The 26,601-nt window shown below is 39.5% G+C and overlaps 1 protein-coding gene across 3 annotated transcripts in view; it reads right to left on the reverse strand.

Annotated features, from left to right (window-relative positions):
* Nucleotides 1–468: 468 nt before the first annotated feature.
* The window catches only part of LOC133577755 (probable global transcription activator SNF2L2), a 41,011-nt gene continuing 14,878 nt past the window's right edge, over nt 469–26,601 (reverse strand). Inside the window, exons 2-8 of one of the 3 annotated variants that reach the window (XR_009811760.2) lie at nt 21,486–21,712; nt 21,323–21,428; nt 15,064–15,165; nt 11,322–11,466; nt 11,113–11,233; nt 2,359–2,698; nt 469–1,481 (exon numbers count right to left, since the gene is read on the reverse strand). Coding sequence is in view for 2 of the 3 variants with exons in the window: in XM_061931753.2 (XP_061787737.1) it covers nt 1,448–1,481; nt 11,113–11,233; nt 11,322–11,466; nt 15,064–15,165; nt 21,323–21,428; nt 21,486–21,712 (735 nt within the window). In the remaining variant the exon portion in view is untranslated. Of the gene's footprint in view, nt 1,482–2,297; nt 2,699–11,112; nt 11,234–11,321; nt 11,467–15,063; nt 15,166–21,322; nt 21,429–21,485; nt 21,713–26,601 lie in introns of those variants that run through there. The other 2 variants (XM_061931753.2, XM_061931754.1) reach the window with 2 other exon arrangements.

Genomic DNA, 26,601 nt, shown 5'->3' on the forward strand with positions numbered 1-26,601 from the left:
CCACTGATTTTGATGGCTTACTTTGACCTACAAAATAAACTAATTAAGCCCAAGACCATTGTGATCTGGTATGGCTTTTATTAAAAGCAATTTTATTAACTATTATTTAATAGGCACTAATAGATTGCTTGAAGCAATGTAATTAAAACTTTAGGTCATACTACGACTGCCGAAATGGCTGTCGGAGATGACATGGGTGGACCCTTAGGCCCCGTTTACACTAAGCCGGATAAGGTTATCCAGGGTAAATCACACCTAACCTTATCCGTGTCCACACACAACAATGCCACCGTTGAAGACCCCCGCCTACCTCCGTCTGCCGGCACAACGCGACCTAGTACGCATGCGCGAAAAATGCACACGTCATAGTCACCTCCAGTGTTGCTTTGTATGCAAGTTCTTAAATTTAACTTATCTGAACAATATCCAGTGTTGTGGTATTTCAATTAACTGGAATCCAGTGTGCTGTGGGGCCCTATTGTAGTGAATCACACCTGAGCCATCATAAATTAATCAAATCTTTATTAGACACGTAAACAATGTGATAAAGAACATTTTACATCAATCAAACTAGGGATCTAGATATCTGGTCAGGACACTCCTCACTCTTTTGCCTTCACCTTCATTGTCCATTCGTTTTTGGTGACGCTATATACTCTGGACCTAGACGTTGAGTCCGCGACATACATAATAATATGGCGGACAATAACTGATACAGTCTGCTATGCCAGTCCAAAAGCATTCACCGTTTTCCGTAGTTTTCCCTCGTCGGCCAGGTATTACAAAGCACACGCTCCCTTATTTTATCACATCCACGGGAGCTTACATTCTCGTTGTCTCTCCTTCGACAAATGGACAAAGTTTTTCGCTAAGTAGAATCACAGCTGACTTCGACATTCGAAAGTTCTCTTGCCGTCTGAGAAGTTTTGTATCCGAAATAGCTGCAATCGCTTTCTCTCAAGGTATTCAAGTGTGATTTCCACAAGTGTCGGCAAAAAGCCATTATCGGCATACTTGCCAACCCTCCCGGATTTTCCGGGATACTCCCGAAATTCAGCGCCTCTCCCGAAAACCTCCTGGGACAAATTTTCTCCCGAAAATCTCCCGGAATTCAGGCGGAGCTGGAGGCCACGCCCCCTCCAGCTCCATGCGGACCTGAGTGATGTGTCGACAGCCTGTTTTCACGTCCGCTTTCCCACAATATAAACAGCGTGCCTGCCCAATCACTTTATAACATCTACGGCTTTTAGAGAGTGAGTGCAGTGCACAACTGCGCACACAACAAGGAGACAAGCAGAAGAATGAGGAAGATACAGCCGTGGCGACGCCAACGACGAGTAAGATGAAGAAATACGCTTGTAAGTTCCAAGCCGCAGCTGCGATTGGACCTGGATAGCCTCTGGGAAGAAGTAGTGGAGTACCAAGTGCTTGGCAGTGAAGATCTTCCTCAGGAAGCAAAGATTGACCAGTTTTGGGCCATGCTAGGGAGAAATGGAAGAAGATTATATATATATGAAATACTTGACTTGGTGAATTCTAGCTGTAAATATACTTCTCACCTCTTAACCACGCCCCCAACCACGTCCCCGACCCACCCCCGACCACGCCCCTCACCCCCACACCCCCACTTCCCGAAATCGGAGGTCTCAAGGTTGGCAAGTATGCTATACATGTAGAAGGAGAAACACGGGCATGTCTGGATGACTCGCCTCCATATTTCCAGTGGTTAGCTCCGAGTTACGAAACCGCTTTATTATGAAGCCGATATTACATTTTAACGCATTTATCGGTCGATAATATCGGCAGGCCGATATTATCGGACATCTCTAATATATATATATATATATATATATATATATATATATATATATATACTGTATATATATATATACTGTATATATATATATATATATACTGTATATATATATACAGTATATATATACACACACACATACACCTACATCATTATTCTTTTTTATTGATTTTATGAATTGATTCAGAATCGCAATTCAGATGTGTATTGACTTTTTTGTGGACCCATATTGTCTACAACTCAGCTTTTTTGTTTCTTTCAAGCTTTGTCCAAACTATGAAGATGATAAGCATGGGGGACATTTGTATTTGTCCATCTCTGCATATTTCATAGATCATTATGAAGTACAATTAGTTTGTAGGTCCATATTAAAGAAAAAACTTAAAATTCCGCAAGACAATGTTGAATGTTCAAAAATACGACAATAATACTAACTATTCAACTTTTTATGTCACTAATAAAAAAATGTTGACTGATGGTCAGTTTTGAAATGTTTAATAAGCAGAAGGTGAAAAATATAGTCAACACGGCTCATACTTACTTACTTACTTAGGCCTTTAAATTCCCTAAGGATCATAGGCCATGATGAAATGAAACTCCTCCATCCCCTTCGGTCTTGTGCCCTCCGCTCCAGTTGTTGCCATGACAGCCCTTGCGCCTTCATCTCCTGCTCTGTGGTTCTTCTCCAGGTGGCTCTAGGCCTTCCTCTCTTCCTCTTGCCTTGCGGGTTCCATGTTAGAGCATGTTTCGTGATTGATCTATTGTGTCTACGCAGTGTGTGACCAATTCAGTTCCATTTCCTTCTCCTGATTTGTGTTTCTATTGTGTCTTGTCTAGTGAGGTCCCACATGTTGGCATTGGAGATGGTGTTAGGCCAGTAGATACCTAGGAGGCGACAGAGGCAGCGGTTGAAGAATGTCTGTATTTTGTTGCGTATGTTGGCGGTGATCTTCCAGGTTTCTGAACTGTAGAGTAAGGTGGATTTGACGTTTGGGTTGAAGATTTGCAGTTTGGTCTTCAGTGATATGTTTTTTGCTTACCAGATTTTATTTAGGATCGGGAATGTGGTCCTTACTTTTCCGATTCTGGCACTGACATCCTCCTCCGTTCCTCCGTTCCTCCGTCCACAGCAATAATGCTTCCTAGGTATGTAAAGGTGGCAACCTCGTCTAACTGGTTATGATCTATGTTTATTGGGGAGTTGTTCTTGTTGTTGATACGCATTAACTTAGGCTCATCACCTTGCTATAATCTGAAATTTAGCGATCAGTAAATCGTCCAAACAACAGTTTTCCTCAGGGAGGAACTGCAAGGAGATAAAACTAGTATGTTCGCCAATTCCCAAGTGGGAAGAGCAATTAAGAGTCCAGACACCACAACACACCTACTGTATTACTTGTCTATTAAACAAAGAGTGTTGTCCTTTGGGGACGACACCAAGGATTGTCTTATCCTGCAGATTAAAGGGGAGACACTAATCTGCCAAAAACCATTAGAGCTTTGTCAACATTAGCGCCCATCTCAGTGCTGCCATTAGCTTTAATTCACAGCCGAGATGTTTAATGGACGACAGATGATCACTAATCATCTGTAAGAGAAGGAGGTAAAAAAAAAAAAAGAAGATATATATATATATATATATATATATATATATATATATATATATATATATATATATATATATATATATATATATATATATATATATATATGTATGTACAGTATATATATGTATGTGTATATGTATGTATGTGTCAAGACTTGCACTTTGGCGTGGTTTGTTTTCCCTTGGTGCAAATGATTTGGACCGGACATGGCGTGATGGTAAATACATATTTAATTTTAACACTCAAAAAAAAGAACAAACAAAAGGCGCTCACAGTGGAGGCACAAAACTTAACGCAGAGAACAAAAACTTGGACTATGCATAACTATGAACATGACAAAACAAAAGACACTAACTATGGCATAAATAAACACAACTTACTTGCGGAAGCAAAGAGCAGCATGAATGTGATGTCGCCAGGCCGACCAACAGAAAATGACAGGCTTAAATAGTCATGGGGTGATTGAAAACAGGTGCGGGAGTTCAAATGAATCAGGTGCGTGAGTCGTGACGACAGGTGAACTGATTGGTAGTCATGGAAACAAAACGGAGTGAAAAAACAGAGACTGACAGAGTGCAAAAACCAAACAGAACATAGCCAAACTAAACATGATCACCAAGACATGACAGTATGTATATATATATATATATATATATATATATATATATATATATATATTTATATATATATATATATATATATATATATATATATATATAATGTATGTATGTATATAATTGCTTTCCATTTAACATCGTTGCAGAAAAATTACAGTTATTTTCCAATCATAGGATAGCACTATGCCAACCTCCACCTTTTTGGTACCAACCCCTCCAGTTGGTACTCCGATAGAAATTAATTACATTATAGTGAAAGTGGTACTTGTATTTTTGTACGCCCTACTTTTTCGTATGATTCGGTTCTATGGTAAAAATGTTGGCCAAATTTTGGGTACATTGTCTTTGTTATCGTAGCAAACTAGTCCGTTTGCATGCATATCATTCCTTGGAATGAAGTGTCAACAAAGAACCCCACACGTTTTTGATTGAGTACAACTCAACTCGCAAGTGCCAGCACTTTGACAAACAAAAACACCACCGATTAAGGTTCATGTACGCAAATATTTAAACCTCCATGTTTGACCCTGCTGAATTAGAGAAATAGTTAAAATAAATAGTTAGAGGCCCAAATTGAAATGATTAGCGTATGTAAAGCGTATATAAATCTATCTGTTCGTCCATCCTTCCATTCACCCTTCCATCTATGGCTGGAAGGCCGTCAGTCTGTCTGTCCGACCACCCGTCGATCACTCAATGAATCCATCAATCCATAGGTTGAAGGCCCTCCGAACAACTGTCTGTCTGTCCGACTGTCCTCATCTATTAATCCATGGATGGAAGGCCATTCGTATAACCGTTCAACTGTCCATCCATCCTTGGATAAAAGGCCATTTGTCCAGTTAACCTTCCATCCATCCATGGATGCAAGGCTGTATGTCCAACTGTCTCTAAACTGTCCATCCGTCCATGGATGGAAAGGCCATTTGTCCAACTGTCCGTGCATCAATCCATCCATCCATCTGTCCATCTATGGATGAAAGGTTATCTGTCCAACCGTAATTCCGTTCGTTTATCAAGCCTCAGTTCATGGGTGGAAGGCTGTCTGTCCGACCAACTGTCCAACTGTCCATCCATCTAAATATCCTTATAGGAAAGGCCATTTGTCTCACTGTTTATCCATCCATCATCAATGAAAGTAAGGCCAACTATCCAGCTATCCGTCAAACTGTCCGTTCATCAATCCATCCATCCATCCGTCCATCTATGGATGAAAGGCTATCTGTCCAACCGTAATTCCGTTCGTCTATCAAGCCTCAGTTCATGGGTGGAAGGCCGTCTGTCTGACCAACTGTCCATCCATCTAAATATCCTTATAGGAAAGGCCATTCGTCTCACTGTTTATCCATCCATTATCAATGGAAGTAAGGCCAACTATCCAGCTATCCGTCCAACTGTCCTACTGTCAATCCATTCATCCGTCTATCCATGGATGGAAGGCTATCTGTCCAACCATATTTTCGTATGTCTATCAAGTCATCAGTTCATGAATGGAAGGCCTTCCGTTCAACCATCCTTCCGACCATCCAATTGTTGATCATACAATTATACTTTGATGTAAGACCATTCATCTATTACCAATGGATGGAAGGCCATTTGTCCAACCTTCCATCATCCATCAATCCATACTTGGATGGAAGGCCATCTATCAAACTATCTGTCCAACTGTCCTAGGGTCAATCAATTCATCTATCCATGGATGGAATACCATTTTTACAACCCTCCAACTGTCCATTCATCCATCATCTGTCCGTTTATGGATAGAAGGCCAGCCATCTAACCGTCTGTCTAACCGTCCATATATTGATGGATGCAAGGTCATCTGTCTAACCGTCCCTCAACTGTCCATCTATCCATGGATGGAAGGTCATTCGTCCAACTATCTGTCAATCAATCCATCCACCCATCCGTCCATCCATGGATGAAAGGATATCTGTCGATCCATATTTCCGTTTGTCTATCAAGCCATGACATGGATGAAAAGCCTTCCGTCCAATTGTTTATCCATCTATCATCAATGGATGGAAGGCCATCTGTCCAACCGCCTGTCCATCATACATCCGTGGATGAAAGACCATCTATTCAGTCATCTGTCCACCCATCCAACTGTCCATCCATCCATCCATCCATCCATCCATGGATGGAAGGTCATTCCTACAACTGTCCCAACAGTCTATCCATCCATCTGTCCATTTATTGCAAGAAGGCCATCTGTCCAACAGTCCGTCAAACTGTCCATCCATCCATGGTTGCAAGGCCATGTATCGAATTGTCTGTCAATTGTCCATCCATTCATGGATGGAAGGCCATTCAAGCAACTGTACGTCCATCAATTTATCCATCCATCCGTCCATCCATGAATGGAAGGGCGTCCATTCATCCTGCTGTTGATGGAAGTCTGTCCTTCCGTCCGACCAACTGTTCGATTGTCCCTCAATCCATCCGTAGATAGAAGGCCATCCGTCTAACCGTCTGTTTCACCAACCATTCAACAATCCATCCACCCATCTATGTAAATTTACCTGTCCACAGCATCCTAGCTCTCTATATGCCGTATTTTCATCACTGTCGTTCCGCCGAGGTTTTGATTAAATGCATTTCCATCAATGGAAAGAACGGAAGAAAGACATTTCCAGAGATTGTCTCGATGGTGACGTCCTGCGTTCACCAACAGAACGTTCACACACAAGATGTGATAAAACAGCGCAGCACAGGCGCTTCCCTTCCAGTGTCAGTCAAACAAGCAACGGATCGTCTTAGCAGTCGCTTTTATTCACGTGACATCATCAAAAGTGTCTCTGCTACAAATTCACATTCAAAGTCCTAAGAAAAGCATCGATTTATTTGCTTTGTCCTTTAAAAAAAACACCAACATTTGTTTGCATTCACAATTCAAGCATGTGGACAGCAGGAGATGATGCTCCACGAGTACTCTTTTTATGGACAAAAGTACAGACACACCTCCAACTCAATGAACCTGTCATTTTGGGGAGTCATGTACCATTTTCAACACTTAAACTTATGTTAAACGACATACATTATATACAAAGTATTTACACGTTTAAGATGATCATTGTACTTTTCACATGAAAGTAAATTGCATTATGCTATTAAGCAGGGCAGTCAGTACCTTTCTCATTTGAACTGATATCGCAATAAGCGTTAGTTTGTTTAATAATAACATCAAATGTTTTATTTAACATTTAATAGTGAGTTGATGACTGTACTGTTTAGTTTTTATATCGTGCTACAGTTCTTAGCATCATTTGTAAGTTTGCATTAATCTCTGTTTGTCCTAGGTGTGCTGCCGTAGTCAGGAAGTTGAATGTGCCAGTCTTGTCTTTTGTTTATAATGTAAGTATTGTACATATCACCAACCAGCTTTGCATCTTAGTTGGAGTCTTCACTAAATTCGGAGGTGTTGAAATCGCCATGTAAAATCGCTAATGCTAGTTGGTAGCATGTATATGGCGTATCTAATTTAAATTAGCATAGAGCCAGCACATTTTGGAAAGTGGAGCTTCACTTTTGAGTGCTTTCTTTTAGGTATGCTTGCTTTGTACGCCTGTTTGCCCACCAAGCGCTCGAGCCCCTGCCAGGTCTGCAACCGGACGTGACTCATGTGCAACATGGGGTTTGGTAAAATTACCAAATTCAGGACAGAACCCAATTTGGAAGCATAATTAATTTCTGATGGCCAGTTTACAGTATAGGAAAAGGAAATAGTTACAATGTCAAATGACATTAAAAAAATGTCTAAATCAAGCATGTGGAACCAGTGCTCAATCCTCTGCTTGTATTGACAGTGTTATGCCAACACTTTACACTGCGAAAACGGAAATAGAAGCAAGATTAAATACCTGACATATCTGTAATACGTATACTCCCATCTTCGTTTAAATCAGTGCTTGTCAAATAGTGGGGCGGGGCCCCTGGGAGGGCGTGTGTGACCCCGGGGAACACACTTTATCAGTATCATGTTTTGAAAAGCTGTGCACTGCAAACCGTGCTCATTGTAGACATGTATCCTGACGTCCTCATTTTGATTTATTTAAAAAAAACAAACGAAATTTGTTCCATTAATTTTTGTTTTGTAGGTTACAGTGTTTTATGTATAGTGCTCCTAAATTAATACCGCTGATCAATTTGAATTTGTTATTTATTGAGTTTATTTAATTTAATTTTTCAAATGGTTCAAATTGGTCAAAAATGTTTTCGAGGATTTAATTTCAGGCAACTTGATGCACTTTAAATCTTTTCTGGAACATACTAAAAACATTGTCAATGTTCATCCATCCATCCATTTTCTACCGCTTGTCCCGTTCGGGGTCGTGGGGGCTGCTGGAGCCTATCTCAGCTGCACTCGGGCGGAAGGCGGGGTAGACCCCGGACAAGTCGCCACCTCATCGCAGGGCCAACACGGATATATTTATATATAATTGTTTGCGCTTTTCTTTCTTTTTTTTTCTTTTTTTACACGTTTGCAGTTATTTTAATTTAGTACTTTTTTATTTATTTATTTTTTTAAAGGAACCCACTTTGGACACCCCTTTCATACTGTAGGTGAATAATGTCAATAAAGTTCATCTTTATCGTAAGTCTATCTATATTTATTTTGTCTTTTTTGTTTTCTTTAACGTCAGTATGGATACAATGTTATGCAGAGGTGTAATTAGAACCATTTTTATAGACAAATGGTACTATCCATAGTTGTAGCGGAGAGTGGGGATGGGGGTGGGGGGGAGCATGAAGTGTTTTTTTCTTACTGGGGGTAGTAACAGAATTTTTTTTTTTGACAAGCACTGGTTTAAATTATTGCTTAAACTAAGCTAAGTAATCCTAATATATAAACATTTTGGAAGATTTCTCGTACGGTTGGCAGATTTTTAACTTACTCGAACCAGTATGTGTCATATCCATCCATCCATCCATCTTCTTCCGCTTATCCAAGGTCGGGTCGCGGGGGCAGCAGCTTAAGCAGGGAAGCCCAGACTTCCCTCTCCCCAGCCACTTCGTCCAGCTCTTCCTGGGGGATCCCGAGGCGTTCCCAGGCCAGCCGGGAGACATAGTCTTCCCAACGTGTCCTGGGTCTTCCCCGTGGCCTCCTACCGGTCGGACGTGCCCTAAACACCTCTCTAGGGAGGCGTTCGGGTGGCATCCTGACCAGATGCCCGAACCACCTCATCTGGCTCCTCTCGATGTGGAGGAGCAGCGGCTTTACTTTGAGCTCCCCCCGGATGACAGAGCTTCTCACCCTATCTCTAAGGGAGAGCCCCGCCACCCGGCGGAGGAAACTCATTTCGGCCGCTTGTACCCGTGATCTTGTCCTTTCGGTCATAACCCAAAGCTCATGACCATAGGTGAGGATGGGAACGTAGATCGACCGGTAAATTGAGAGCTTTGCCTTACGGCTCAGCTCCTTCTTCACCACAACGGATCGATACAGCATCTGCATTACTGAAGACGCCGCACCGATCCGCCTGTTGATCTCACGATCCACTCTTCCCTCACTCGTGAACAAGACTCCGAGGTACTTGAACTCCTCCACTTGGGGCAAGATCTCCTCCCCAACCCGGAGATGGCACTCCACCCTTTTCCGGGCGAGAACCATGGACTCGGACTTGGAGGTGCTGATTCTCATCCCAGTCGCTTCACACTCGGCTGCAAACCGATCCAGTGAGAGCTGAAGATCCTGGCCAGATGAAGCCATCAGGACCACATCATCTGCAAAAAGCAGAGACCTAATCCTGCAGCCACCAAACCGGATCCCCTCAACGCCTTGACTGCGCCTAGAAATTCTGTCCATAAAAGTTATGAACAGAATCGGTGACAAAGGGCAGCCTTGGCGAAGTCCAACCCTCCCTGGAAACGTGTCCGACTTACTGCCGGCAATGCGCACCAAGCTCTGACACTGATCATACAGGGAGCGGACCGCCACAATCAGACAATCCAATACCCCATACTCTCTGAGCACTCCCCACAGGACTTCCCGAGGGACACGATCGAATGCCTTCTCCAAGTCCACAAAGCACATGTAGACTGGTTGGGCAAACTCCCATGCACCCTCAAGGACCCTGCCGAGAGTATAGAGCTGGTCCACAGTTCCACGACCAGGACGAGAACCACACTGTTCCTCCTGAATCCGAGGTTCGACTATCCGGCGTAGCCTCCTCTCCAGCACACCTGAATAGACCTTACCGGGAAGGCTGAGGAGTGTGATCCCACGATAGTTAGAACACACCCTCCGGTTCCCCTTTTTAAAGAGAGGAACCACCACCCCGGTCTGCCAATCCAGAGGTACCGCCCCCGATGTCCACGCGATGCGACAAAGAGCAGCTCGAAGACTTCTATGGAAAAATATATGTCATATTTTGATGCATATTACTTAGGATGAGTAAACGGGGTCTGACATAACAGGAAGAAAATATCTTGTTATTAAGAAAATATTTGATTCGGGGTTTCAACGGTCAAATCAACATCACAAACTGACATTGAATAAACGTCGTCAAAAAGCATGTTTCGACGTTGTATTTGCGTTGTAGAATATTGGTTGGGAAATTACCAAAATTCAATGGTCAAATCAACGTCAGAACCCAACATTGATTAAACGTCGTCAAAAAGCATGTCGTTCCAACGTTATCTTTGAGTTGCTCAACGCCAGGAACTAATTCAACAAATTATCAACATAGTTTTCATGTCTTGTGCCTGCTGGGAAGGCATGCTTGGATGAGTTTGGTGAGCAAGAATCCCAAACAACACCTTTGGGATCCAACATCAGTGACACAAATTCCTACAGAAACGAGCACTAGTCGTCCCAGTCAAGGAGTTGGAAAGTGTCTCTACTTTTGTCCCACTTAGTGAAAATATGAAGGCCTTTCGTTCCAATACAATGATTAAAAAGAGTCAGTAAAGCAGTTTTTTACATCCTATGTGTAGGAGAAATGAGACAAACAACAATTAAAAGAACAGCGACGTGACTTATTAGAGCCAATCAGTCTTTCCAAACACGTCCTTCAAAGAAAGAAGAGTTGTTGACAAGAAGACAGAAAAAGATGGCTACAAAACAACAATTCACCCTTCGTCCTTTGAGGTGATTTCCTCCACATCCTGGTCTCGGTACAAGAGCGGCTTCTTGGACGTGAGGTTGCAACTCTTCTCCTCGTTACCCGCCTTGGCGAACGACGCCGTTTGAAGCTCTTGCAGAGAGATAATGGAAAGCTGACGACCCATGGGAAGGCTTTCTGTCGACAGTTGTCATGGTTATCTTTCACTGGGCCACTTTACCTGCCGGCGTCACGGGTTGGCAGCCGTCGGCCCCGCTCACGGCGACCACGGTGGAGGCCGCCGTTTGTCTGGGCTCCTCGTCGGTGACGATTCGCAGCCTGGCGCTCTCGAAAACAGACTTGATGACAATGGAGTCCTCGTAGATCTGCGGAGGCATAGAGACAGCAGATGTTTATTTAGGGCAGACGGCACCATTGTTGGGCCGTGATCACCCCCTAGAGGTTCGCAAAAAAAATCTGATTCTCAGCTGTGGTCCAATGGGCCGCAGCGGTGCTCAGTTGTAATACACTTTTCCATCACTTGTGGCGCTAATGACAATATTAAACAAACAGAATAAGTCTGGAGCTTAAGTCAGAGAAGTTTCTTAAGCGCAAAAAATATGACTAAAGTGGTGAATCTGCATTTTTATTTGCACTTTAATTTTATTGGCAGTTAAGAAACATTTATTAATATAGTTTCTTTATTTTAGCACAATGTAATTGTATGTACATTTGTTTTTTGTTAGTTATTCATGAGTCCCTTCTTATGCAGTATATTTGGTTTGTACGTATTTTTCTAATCAGCGTGACCTAAGTCTAAGATTTATTTGTTAAATAAATAATAATCTTTGTGATTAACACATGCTTTCATATCATTTGACGAGGTGAGTGAACTGTGAGTGGGTTGATGTAAAATATTGAGTACCATTAAAATCAAGAGTAAGTTTACTAATTCAGTATTAATATTTCTATTGGACTGCATGTTTCCCTTTAAAAGTCCCCTACTGAACTTTTCAATGATCTTTGAACAGTAATATGTGCACAATGGCCTGTTTATGACCACCCCATCTATCCTAGTGGCTATTGAGCGCATCCCCATCTGATATTTTTAGCGTATAACGGTCTGATACCAGCAAAACAACAAGCATCAGATTAAACTGGCTTGCATGTAAAATCTCTGATACAAGCGCGCCGATATCCTGCAAGTTAACATCTAAATATCCGCCAATAAGTCAAGTAAATTACAAAAGGTAAACATGGAAAGCTATAGGCTACTGGCAGATACTGTAGCAGCTACACAACAGCTAAGTGCACAATAGCACACAAGCTAGACATACATAATAAGTGTTCTTAATTTAACAATATTGCAGTTTGAAACAGCACGTTTGACAATACAAACAAGTATGTAATATTCATAGTTGCATATTACTTATACATACAAAGTCTCCAAGGCAGAAGTGTATTAGAAAGTATGCAGTAACAAACGTTTCCGCATCAGTCAACTAGCCTTGTTATGAGTAGGTATGGTTAACGTTCACATTTGAACCGAGACAGAATAAATTCTCAGTAACTGGGAATCGATACCAGTACTCAATGGTACCAATTTTCTGTACTTTAGTTTGTGTTAGTAAATGTTATGGTTTGTTTTAAAAAATATTTTCTTAATGTATCAACTAAAAGTGAGCTGATTATGATAACTGTGCTGTCCAGTTGTGGTATCTTGTTTTCATACATATTTTAAGTCCCATTTGGAGTGCACTTGCACTTCCAAGACATTAGATGGCAGCACTGTATAGGCTATCTATGGTATGTTGTCTAACTAGGAAGTAGCTTTTTGCGCCCAAAAAAGTATTTATACTGTAAGTATTGTGCTTATTACAAACCAGCTGTTTGATTGTAACATTCATCTTAGTTATAGTTATCATTACTAAAATTGGAGGTGTTAAAATCGCCATGTAAAATCGCTAATGCTATTAGTAGCCTGTCTATGTAAAATCCAATGTAAGTTAGCATCAAGCTAGGGTTTTCTACCAAGCATACTTGCTTTGCTGATGTTGAAAATTGCAACATTACTTAAGAGGGTGTTTGGCTGATTGTGACTGAATTGATTTACGTGGACCCCGACTTAAACAAGTTGAAAAACTTATTCGAGTGTCACCATTTAGTGTTCAATTGTACGGAATATGTACTGTACTGTGCAATCTACTAATAAAAGTTTCAATCAATCAATCAATTGTTTACGTGAGCTGGTGTTTAGACTGCAACCGGATGCTACGTCACGTGCAAAAAAGGTATCGATACCTGGTAGTACCGACGAAATTCAGTAGGTGTCTATAAAAGTACAGACTTCGGTACCCATCCCTACTCATGAGCTTAAAGAGTGTTCAATGCTGACAACATTGGCACTTATTTCATAATTATGGACCTAAAAATATGTCTACAAGTAAATCCCCCAACATAGATTTTAGGCTTGTTCTCTAACAATTTTCAGCATATTTTGCAACACAAACTTTTAGATAGAAAAACGAGAGTAAAAAAACGTAAGCCGCTAGTATTTTATTTTGCATCCTCTTCTACTGATGTTTTCCTCAAGATGCTTGAGGAAATGCTGAAAGAGTATGACGAAACACAGGCTATGGTGGAAAAGCAGTCTGGATAATGTTGCAATCTTCAATGCTAGCAAAAACATTTAGTCAAAAAACTCTCCAACGTAAGTAAAGTAAGGCTCCACTTTTGCAAAAATGCGCGAGCTTGATGCTAATATACATTGGCTTTGTAATTATGTGTTTTTTTCCCCCTTCTTCTTCTTTGTTTTCTCTTTTTTCCTTTTTTTTGTCTTCCTCCATATTCCTTTTTCTGCTCTTCTTTCTCCTCTTCTCTGGGGGGCAATAAAGGCAGTTATGCAGTTGCAAAACCATTACCCACCATAAAAATTTGCAGAAAGATTGGACCATGTGGACGAAAGTTATGCGTTACAATTTTTCACCACGAGGGGGCGACAAAGGTGCCACAGTAGTTACGCAGTGGCGTCCCACCAAACACCCCGACCCACCATCAAACATTTCCAGAAGATCGGAGCATGTGTAAGGAAGTTATTACTGTTATAGTTTTTCCACCACAAGGGGGCGGTAAAGGCGCTGCAGTAGTCATGCAGTTTTGTCCCACCCAACACATTGACCCACTATTAAAAAAAATCGGAAAGATCGGAGCATGTGGAAGGAAGTTATGACATGCTACTATTTAGCATTAGCGATTTTACATGGCAACTTCAACACCATCGAATTTGTTTAGGAAAACTCCAGCGACTCCCCGCGACCCCAAAAGGGACAAGCGGTAGAAAATGGATGGATGGAAAACTACAACAAAAGCTACAGTAAAACTACAGCAAGACAACAATATGAACGTTACAATCAAACATCCGGTGTGTAATAAGTACAATACTTACAGTATTAACACTTTTTGGGGCGCAGTAAAAAACAAAAAACACACTTGCAAATGACACTCAGAAATTTGATAATAAAATAACATAACAACTGGACAGCAGTTATCATAATTAGCTCATTTTTAAATGTTACAATAAAAAATTTGATTTTATTACCAAAAACAATTAACATTTAATAACACACATACAAATACCACAAATTGGTACCGTTCAGTTCCGGTATTGATTTCCAGGTACAAGGAACTGGTACTGTATCGGTTCAAATGGGAACAGTGCCCACCCCACACAGCAAAAATATCAAAGGTATGTATGTACGATTTGGCTATATATCGGTATCAGACAATTCTCAAGACTCCAATATCGATATCGTATCGAACGTGAAAAAGTTGTATCAGGACAGATTTGAAAACAAAAAAAAACAGGCTTCACTACACACCTTAAAATAAAACCTACCGATAGCCGGAGTGCGTGATACCACAAAGTGTGCAACAAAGTCTACTGTACGTGAGCGGAGCAAAGACCAAAAAGTAGAACTCTTGACCTGAGATCCTTCCAGGTTGTACGTTTGAGCGTTGTGACACAGCAGAAAGACGTCCTTCTCCAGGTCGCCGACGCTTCGGTACTTGTGGTTACGCACACGTTCCTGTCAGGATACAAAACACCAGTCTTTAAACTTGAAGGTCGCCGACGACGTGACCTTTAACGATATGGCTAACAGAAATGCGAGCCTGTTTAAAATCAATCATCTCCTCACTGGTTTCGCCACACACCTTGAAATCAACCCAGGAGCTCTGACCACTATGTGTCGAAAAATGGGACTTATGGCTCTTTGAAGGGAGCCGGATCTTGAGGAGTCGTTCAAAAGACCGGCTCGCTTTTATAGTCACTTTTTCAAATGTTCTTTGAAGGAAACAGTCTCTAGTAGATGTGATATCAATCAGAATCATTTGAATCTACACAAATATTACTCTTTGGGTGGGTTGCAATCACGTGACCTAGAGGCACATCCGGACACTTCCGGGTTTCAGGCGATGGTCTAATCCCCATTAGGCCACTGTTTATTTACCTGCATTCGTGCAGATTTTGTCTTATTTTGAAAGGTTTAGAGGCAAATATATAGGCGATCATGAAAAAATATTCCAATTGGGATGGAGTGGATTTTTACACTCTTTAGAAAAATATATTTTTTAAAAGACTTAAACCATTTATCATCACCAATACATTACTGCTACCTCACTTCACTTGACACATTAGGGCATTTAGAGAAGAAAAGATTGGAGGCACGTCATGTCTTTACATCTGAGGGGTCGACAAATTAAACATTAATCGCTAAGTAACGTATTTGATTGACATAACCAGTGCAGTGCTGCTGTGATTATGACGTTACTGAGAACAAGGCTAAGTTTGATTGCAGTTGATTTCCTGCTACAAATATTAGTCTCATCTACAAATCATGTCTGCAGTTGTTTTTATGCTGTGAAGTTCATATTTTGTCTCATTTAGCTGTAGATGTCCCTATATGGTTTTCGTAAAAAAAGCACCACCTGTACAGCTATACTCGACCTCTTGGAAAAGGTCAATGACTGTATTGAAGAAGGAAAATGCAGTATTGCCATTTTTTTGGATCTGTCCAAGGCCTTTGACACAATAGACTTTGAGATCTTATTGTATAAGCTATATCACTATGGTGTCAGAGGGGTACCTCTCGATTGGTTCCGCTCTTACCTATACGGAAGGCAACAATGTGTATGCGTCAATGATCACAATTCACCCTGTATGACCATAAATGATGGGGTTCCCCAGGGATCATCTCCTTTTTATCCTATACATAAATGATTTTGTAAACTCCTCCGAAACTTTTCATAAAATAATTTTTGCTGACGATACAAATTTGTTTACCTCACACAGGAGCCTACACGATCTACAAGAGCTTGTGAAAGTGGATTCCTGGTTCAAATGCAATAAGCTCTCACTTAATGTAAATAAAACAAATTTTATTCTATTTCGTTCTAATAAAAACCGGACAAATACTGAGCACTGCCATATCAACATCAATGGGCAGGAAATACAGAGAGTGTACTCCACAAAATTCCTGGGGGTCATCATTGACGAATACTGTTCATCTTTAACCTTTTCACGTACCAACATCTTTAAATGATGATATTCACTACTATTGTAATTGTTATATGGTATTGTGAAATAAACTTGAACTTGAACTTGAACTTGAACTTGTTCAGCAATGTTTGCTAGCGATATCAAAATTCAGTATATGCTGTTGAGCAGGGGTCGCCAAGATTTTTTGACTTGGGGGCCGCATTGGGTTAAAGCAATTTGGCCGGGGGCCGAGCTGTATGTATATATATATATATATATATATATATATATATATATATAATCCATCCATCCATCCATTTTCTACCGCTTATTCCCTTCGTGGTCGCGGGGGGTGCTGGAGCCTATCTCAGCTATATATATATATATATATATATATATATATACATATACATACATAAATATATATACAGGTATATATATATGTATATGTATATATATATATATATACATACATAAATATATATACATATATATATATAGATATGTATATATATTAGATATATATATATATAGCGCACTTTCCGCGCGCGCGATGATGTCACGTTATCGATGAGAAAATGCATTTTTAGACAACATGATTTGCCTGAGCGGCTAGGAAACCCCGTGAGTAGCAAGCGGTACAAAGTGGATAAGAAAAGACAGAATTTTTTATTTTTTTTTAATTTTTATTTTATTTTATTTTTTTTATACTTTGGACTTCATGCGGGCCTGATTTTGGATGCTGGCGGGCCGGATCCGTCCCGCGGGCCGTAGTTTGGGGAACCCTGCTGTTGAGCATACGAGAGATGTATTCATCTAGTTTATTAATACTATTAAGGATATTTTCTTGATGCTAACAAATAGCAGCAAAGACGCTATCATGTGGTCATCCTCGTCGAATAAAGCACTTGGCTTTCCTGCACAACAACAACAACTAAGCTTTTAGTTTCTGTTATCAAAATAGACAATGAAAATACGGTGGATTGGACCAACAATCACAATATTTAGTTCTACGACTTAACATGACTTCGTAGTTATATTCAGGCATAGCAACAACCTCAAAAAGAACACAAACTATTGCGATCTATTGTCCTTTTCTTACGTTTAGTTCTGCTCTCTAACACTACTAATGTAGTAGTGAATAAACTCGATTGCATCACAGAAAGTTTCTCAAATAAATCAAATGTTCAAACATTTTCTAAAGTGATCACTGCAGACACAAGCATGGTCCGATTGTATTCCACAAGATGATGAAAGTGATACTTTTAAAAAGCCTTTGACACACTTTTGTTTTTTCCTTGACTTTATTACCTTTATGAACCATTCTTTCAGGACTCTATGAAAGCACTTTCTTATCTCTCTATTTGAACGACTGGAACACCCAAAAACAGAACAGCAATACGGCATTTTCTGTTTAAACTCTACACTCACTCTCACTTGTTTTAATGCTACGCTTAAACTGCTTGACCAGTGTGTGAATTAAGACGCGAAGAAGAAAAAACGTATGTCATATGCAACCCTCCTATAGGAGGTGATTATTCTGAAATATTGACTGTAATTTTATTTTTTGTTTTCATTGTAAACATTCCATCAGGCGGTGCCATATTTTCATGCTTTAGCAGCGACATCACTAATTGGATTTTTCCCTCACATCAAAAAAATGTGGAGCATTTTAAAGATACATTTAAAAGAAAAAAACACAAATAATAAGTAAGAATAAAATGCAATGATGGATATAGAAAAGTATAATTAACACGACAATAAAAATTAGGACAGAATAAAATTGTGAGTACAAAATTGGTGGTGTGTGTACGCATGCACCACTATGCTTTAGAATAATGAACCCAAAAAGTTAATACAAATGCAAAGAAATAAATATACACTTTAAAAAAAAAAAAATACAATAAAGAAAAGTAATTTTAAGAAATATATTATATATTTATATATGCATAAAAAAATAAAAATATATACAGGTAAAAGCCAGTAAATTAGAATATTTTGAAAAACTTGATTTATTTCAGTAATTGCATTCAAAAGGTGTAACTTGTACATTATATTTATTCATTGCACACAGACTGATGCATTCAAATGTTTATTTCATTTAATTTTGATGATTTGAAGTGGCAACAAATGGAAATCCAAAATTCCGTGTGTCACAAAATTAGAATATTACTTAAGGCTAATACAAAAAAGGGATTTTTAGAAATGTTGGCCAACTGAAAAGTATGAAAATGAAAAATATGAGCATGTACAATACTCAATACTTGGTTGGAGCTCCTTTTGCCTCAATTACTGCGTTAATGCGGCGTGGCATGGAGTCGATGAGTTTCTGGCACTGCTCAGGTGTTATGAGAGCCCAGGTTGCTCTGATAGTGGCCTTCAACTCTTCTGCGTTTTTGGGTCTGGCATTCTGCATCTTCCTTTTCACAATACCCCACAGATTTTCTATGGGGCTAAGGTCAGGGGAGTTGGCGGGCCAATTTAGAACAGAAATACCATGGTCCGTAAACCAGGCACGGGTAGATTTTGCGCTGTGTGCAGGCGCCAAGTCCTGTTGGAACTTGAAATCTCCATCTCCATAGAGCAGGTCAGCAGCAGGAAGCATGAAGTGCTCTAAAACTTGCTGGTAGACGGCTGCGTTGACCCTGGATCTCAGGAAACAGAGTGGACCGACACCAGCAGATGACATGGCACCCCAAACCATCACTGATGGTGGAAACTTTACACTAGACTTCAGGCAACGTGGATCCTGTGCCTCTCCTGTCTTCCTCCAGACTCTGGGACCTCGATTTCCAAAGGAAATGCAAAATTTGCATGGTTGGGTGATGGTTTGGGGTGCCATGTCATCTGCTGGTGTCGGTCCACTCTGTTTCCTGAGATCCAGGGTCAACGCAGCCGTCTACCAGCAAGTTTTAGAGCACTTCATGCTTCCTGCTGCTGACCTGCTCTATGGAGATGGAGATTTCAAGTTCCAACAGGACTTGGCGCCTGCACACAGCGCAAAATCTACCCGTGCCTGGTTTACGGACCATGGTATTTCTGTTCTAAATTGGCCCGCCAACTCCCCTGACCTTAGCCCCATAGAAAATCTGTGGGGTATTGTGAAAAGGAAGATGCAGAATGCCAGACCCAAAAACGCAGAACAGTTGAAGGCCACTGTCAGAGCAACCTGGGCTCTCATAACACCTGAGCAGTGCCAGAAACTCATCGACTCCATGCCACGCCGCATTAACGCAGTAATTGAGGCAAAAGGAGCTCCAACCAAGTATTGAGTATTGTACATGCTCATATTTTTCATTTTCATACTTTTCAGTTGGCCAACATTTCTAAAAATCCCTTTTTTGTATTAGCCTTAAGTAATATTCTAATTTTGTGACACACGGAATTTTGGATTTTCATTTGTTGCCACTTCAAATCATCAAAATTAAATGAAATAAATATTTGAATGCATCAGTCTGTGTGCAATGAATAAATATAATGTACAAGTTACACCTTTTGAATGCAATTACTGAAATAAATCAAGTTTTTCAAAATATTCTAATTTACTGGCTTTTACCTGTATATCTACAGTCGTGGTCAAAAGTTTACATACACTTATAAAGAACATAATGTCATGGCTGTCTTGAGTTTCCAATAGTTTCTACAACTCTTATTTTTTTGTGATAGAGTGATTGGAGCACATACTTGTTGGTCACAAAAAACATTCATGAAGTTTGGTTATTTTTTTAATTTATTATGGGTCTACTGAAAATGTGAGCAAATCTGCTGGGTCAAAAGTATACATACAGCAATGTTAATATTTGGTTACATGTCCCTTGGCAAGTTTCACTGCAATAAGGCGCTTTTGGTAGCCATCCACAAGCTTCTGGCAAGCTTCTGGTTGAATTTTTGACCACTCCTCTTGACAAAATTGGTGCAGTTCAGCTGAATTTGTTGGTTTTCTGACATGGCCTTGTTTCTTCAGCATTGTCCACACGTTTAAGTCATGACTTTGGGAAGGCCATTAATTCTAGCCTGATTTAGCCATTTCTTTACCACTTTTGATGTGTGTTTGGGGTCATTGTCCTGTTGAAACACCCAACTACGCCCAAGACCCAACCTCCGGGCTGATGATTTTAGGTTGTCCTGAAGAATTTGGAGGTAATCCTCCTTTTTCATTGTCCCATTTACTCTCTGTAAAGCACCAGTTCAATTTGCAGCAAAACAGGTCTATATATATATGGACCTGTATATAATATATATATAATGTATATTCTTTTTTATTAATTAAAATAATAGTTATTTCAAATTCTGCTAAAAGTTACCTTTAACTCTGAGTTGCGGCTTGATTCGTTCGCAAACGTCACATCTGTGTCAGCTACAGCTGTACGTTTGATCGTTTTGTGTCTCTTCGGCGATTAGGCTAACCTAGCATGATGTTCGAATGTGAGTGTAACGTTAGCTAACACAGCTATGTTTGTGTAGCTAACGTTTGTGTCCTCGTGTCCCACCCCTTATGTGATAAATGTCATATATTACGTTGGAGTTATTAGCTAGTGTCTCAATTTTAGCGAGTAATGCTAAATACGTAGTACAGTAAGAAGCTAACAACAACGCGAACATAGCAGGACTAGCTTGATGATGCTATGCAGTCAGTTAGCGGTGTTAGTATGGTGTGTGGTTTACAGTACAAAGTGGTGTCTGTTGTGCGATGGCGGTCAAGTTACCCTGATCCTTCTGAAGTCCACCGGCTTCCGGATCAGCTCGTAGTACTCGGGCGCTTCCTTCCTGGAGGGAAGCTGGACGAAGCCTTTACTGATCTGTCGACCCACACTGGAAAGATCGCAAGTTCAGAAGCGACCGACGTTACGAGCATCAAAGGCAACTCACCCGTCCTTGTAGTTGACCACCATGTCCACCAGGGTGCTCAGTTGACGGGTGAGCTCGGGCGGATTCGGCGGCAGCTTCTCCGCGGGCGGCCGCCCTCGCTTCCTCTTGACCTTTTCTCCGGTTTCCTGCGCCGCCTGGAGCGCCTTGTCTTCGCCCTCGCCTTTACGCTTCTTCTGACCGCCGTCCTCCTCCATCTCCTGCGGGGAGCTCTTCCCTCCCGCTTGAGGCTGCGGCGAGACAAACATTCTAACGAGCAACCTCAGGAGGTAACGAGGTTGTTTTATGAAAACTTGTTTGCGTCCCGATAATATCGGCCTGCCGCTATTATCGGCCGATAAATGCGTTAAAATGTAATATCAGGAAATTATCAGTATCGTTTTTTTTATTATCGGTGTCGGTTTTTTTTAATTTATTTTTATTTTATTTTATTTTTTTATTAAATCAACATAAAAAACACAAGATACACTTACAATTAGTGCACCAACCTAAAAAACCTCCCTCCCCCATTTACACTCATTCACACAAAAAGGGTTGCTTCTTTCTGTTATTAATCTGGTTCCTACATTATATATCAATATACAGGTAAAAGCCAGTAAATTAGAATATTTTGAAAAACTTGATTTATTTCAGTAATTGCATTCAAAAGGTGTAACTTGTACATTATATTTATTCATTGCACACAGACTGATGCATTCAAATGTTTATTTCATTTAATTTTGATGATTTGAAGTGGCAACAAATGAAAATCCAAAATTCCGTGTGTCACAAAATTAGAATATTGTGTAAGGCTAATACAAAAAAGGGATTTTTAGAAATGTTGGCCAATCACTGATGGTGGAAACTTTACACTAGACTTCAGGCAACGTGGATCCTGTGCCTCTCCTGTCTTCCTCCAGACTCTGGGACCTCGATTTCCAAAGGAAATGCAAAATTTGCATGGTTGGGTGATGGTTTGGGGTGCCATGTCATCTGCTGGTGTCGGTCCACTCTGTTTCCTGAGATCCAGGGTCAACGCAGCAGTCTACCAGCAAGTTTTAGAGCACTTCATGCTTCCTGCTGCTGACCTGCTCTATGGAGATGGAGATTTCAAGTTCCAACAGGACTTGGCGCCTGCACACAGCGCAAAATCTACCCGTGCCTGGTTTACGGACCATGGTATTTCTGTTCTAAATTGGCCCGCCAACTCCCCTGACCTTAGCCCCATAGAAAATCTGTGGGGTATTGTGAAAAGGAAGATGCAGAATGCCAGACCCAAAAACGCAGAAGAGTTGAAGGCCACTATCAGAGCAACCTGGGCTCTCATAACACCTGAGCAGTGCCAGAAACTCATCGACTCCATGCCACGCCGCATTAACGCAGTAATTGAGGCAAAAGGAGCTCCAACCAAGTATTGAGTATTGTACATGCTCATATTTTTCATTTTCATACTTTTCAGTTGGCCAACATTTCTAAAAATCCCTTTTTTGTATTAGCCTTAAGTAATATTCTAATTTTGTGACACACGGAATTTTGGATTTTCATTTGTTGCCACTTCAAATCATCAAAATTAAATGAAATAAACATTTGAATGCATCAGTCTGTGTGCAATGAATAAATATAATGTACAAGTTACACCTTTTGAATGCAATTACTGAAATAAATCAAGTTTTTCAAAATATTCTAATTTACTGGCTTTTACCTGTATATCAATACAGTCTGCAAGGGATACAGTCCGTAAGCACACATGATTGTGCGTGCTGCTGGTCCACTAATAGTACTAACCTTTAACAGTTAATTTTACTCATTTTCATTAATTACTAGTTTCTATGTAACTGTTTTTATATTGTTTTACTTTCTTTTTTATTCAAGAAAATGTTTTTAATTTATTTATCTTATTTTATTAATTTTTTTTAAAAGTACCTTATCTTCACCATACCTGGTTGTCCAAATTAGGCATAATAATATTTTAATTCCACGACTGCATATATCGGTTGATATCGGTATCGGTTGATATCGGTATCGGTAATTAAAGAGTTGGACAATATCGGAATATCGGATATCGGCAAAAAGCCATTATCGGACATCCCTAGTCCCCACAGATTATTCGCTCAATCGGTCAAAAGACAAAATTACTGTTTGTTTGGGACAACTAAACTATTAACTTTATTTTGATACTGTAAAAAAAAAAAAAGTTTTTTTACACAGAATTACTGTAATTTGAAAAAACGGTTCCTTCAGGGTAAAATTTCAGCAACTAAAACTATTTTTTATCAGAAAAAACTAAGACTATTGTTTTACTGCAAATGGAAAACAGTACTATTGTTATCTTTTATTTATATGGTAAAATTCTGGCGACTGAACAGCCATTTTTTTCACGAAAAAATCTACTCTTGTTGTTTTTACAGTGGAAAACAGTACCATTGCTGCTTTTACAATAAAATTCTGGTGATGGGGGTGTCCAGGTTTTTAACAATAAAATCAACGGTAGTTTTTACAGTGCATCACTGTAAATAGAAAAACAGTACCACTACTATGTTAATTTATACGGTAAAATGTTGACGACTGAACAGCCATTTTTTTCATGATAAAATTAACTTGTGTTGTTTTTACAGTGGAAAACAGTACCTTTGCTATTTTTATTATAAATTATGGGGACAGAGGTGTCAGGGTTATTTTTTTAACGATAAAACCTACGGTACTTTTTACGGTGCATCACTGTAAATAGAAAAACAGTACCACTACTATGTTAATTTATACGGTAAAATGTTGACGACTGAACAGCCATTTTTTTCACGATAAAATCAACTTGTGTTGTTTTTACAGTGGAAAACAGTAACTTTGCTATTTTTACGATAACATTTTTAACGATAAAACCTACGGTACTTTTTACAGTGCATCATTGTAAATAGAAAAACAGTAAACCTGTTACCTTAATTTGTACGGCAAAATTCTGATAACTGCGCTGCCATTGTTTTAAGGTAAAATCTACGGTTGTTGTTTTTACAGTGCATTACTTAAGTGGAAAAAGGTACGATTGCTATTTTTACGGTAAAATTCTGGCAATTAAGTTGCAGAGTTTTTTTAACGAGAAATCTAAGTTGTTTTTTTTACAGTGCGTTACTGTAAATGGAAAAACGGTACCACTGTTGTTTGAAGGGTATAATTCTGCCAACTGAGCTGCCCGTTTTTTTTTTTTACGGTAAAATTTTACAGTAGACTACCATAAATGAAAAAACAGTGCAATTGCTATTTATATGGTAGAATTCTGGCGACAGAGCTGCCAGTTTTTTTAAACGATAAAATCTACGATCGTTTTTACAGTGCATTACTGTAAATGGAAACATGCTACACCTGTTATTGTTTGGGTAAAATTCTACCAACTGAGCTGGAAAAACAGTACCATTGCTCTTTTTACGGTAAAATTCTGGCAACAGAGTTGCCCGTTTTTTGTTGTTTTTTTTGCGATAAAATCTACGTTTTTACTGTGCATTACTGTAGCTGGAAAAACAGTATCACTATTATGTACATATTTACGGTAAAATTCTGGCGATTGCGCTGCTATTGTTTTAAGGTCAAATCTACGGTTGTTGTTTTTACAGTGCATTACTTAAGTGGAAAAAGGTACGATTGCTATTTTTACGGTAGAATTCTGGCGACAGAGCTACCAGTTTTTTTTAACGATAAAATCTACGATCGTTTTTACAGTGGATTACTGTAAATACAAAAACAGTGTCACTATTGTTTGAAGGGTAAAATTCTGCCAATTGAGCTGCCAGTTGTTTTTTTATGGTAAAATCTTCTGTTGTTGTTTTTACAGTACATTACCATAAATGGAAAACCAGTACAATTGCTATTTTTACTGTAATATTCTGGCGACAGAGTTGCTAGTTTTTGTTTACAATAAAATCTACAATAGTTTTTACAGTGCATTACTGTAAATGGAAAAATGCTACACCTGTTATTGTTTGGGTAAAATTCTACCAACTGAGCTGCCAGTGTTTCACTGTAAAATATACACTAATTGTTATTACAGTGCGTTACTGTAAATGGAAAAAACGGTACCACTGTTGTTTGAAGGGTATAGTTCTGCCAACTGAGCTGCCCGTTTTTTTTTTACGGTAAAATTTTACAGTAGACTACCATAAATGAAAAAACAGTGCAATTGCTATTTATACGGTAGAATTCTGGTGACAGAGCTGCCAGTTTTTTTAAACGATAAAATCTACCATCGTTTTTACAGTGCATTGCTGTAAATACAAAAACAGTGTCACTGTTGTTTGAAGGGTAAAATTCTGCCAATTGAGCTGCCAGTTGTTTTTTTTTAATGGTAAAATCTGCTGTTGTTGTTTTTACAGCACATTACCATAAATGGAAAACCAGTACAATTGCTATTTTTACTGTAAAATTCTGGCGTCAGAGTTGCCAGTTTTTGTTTACAGTAAAATCTACAATAGTTTTTAAAATGCATTACTGTAAATGGAAAAATGCTACACCTGTTATTGTTTGGGTAAAATTCTACCAACTGAGCTGGAAAAACAGTACCATTGCTCTTTTTACGGTAAAATTCTGGCAACAGAGTTGCCCGTTTTTTGTTTGTTTTTTTACGATAAAATCTACGTTTTTACTGTGCATTACTGTAACTGGAAAAACAGTATCACTATTATGTACATATTTACGGTAAAATTCTGGCGATTGCGCTGCTATTGTTTTAAGGTCAAATCTACGGTTGTTGTTTTTACAGTGCATTCCTTAAGTGGAAAAAGGTACGATTGCTATTTTTACGGTAGAATTCTGGCGACAGAGCTGCCAGTTTTTTTTTAACGATGAAATCTACGATCGTTTTTACAGTGCATTACTGTAAATACAAAAACAGTGTCACTGTTGTTTGAAGGGTAAAATTCTGCCAATTGAGCTGCCAGTTGTTTTTCTTATGGTAAAATCTGCTGTTGTTGTTTTTACAGTACATTACCATGAATGGAAAACCAGTACAATTGCTATTTTTACTGTAATATTCTGGCGACAGAGTTGCCAGTTTTTGTTTACAATAAAATCTACAATAGTTTTTACAGTGCATTACTGTAAATGGAAAAATGCTACACCTGTTATTGTTTGGGTAACATTCTACCAACTGAGCTGC

This window comes from Nerophis lumbriciformis, linkage group LG39 (genome assembly GCF_033978685.3).
Source record: "Nerophis lumbriciformis linkage group LG39, RoL_Nlum_v2.1, whole genome shotgun sequence".
Lineage (NCBI taxonomy): Eukaryota > Metazoa > Chordata > Actinopteri > Syngnathiformes > Syngnathidae > Nerophis > Nerophis lumbriciformis.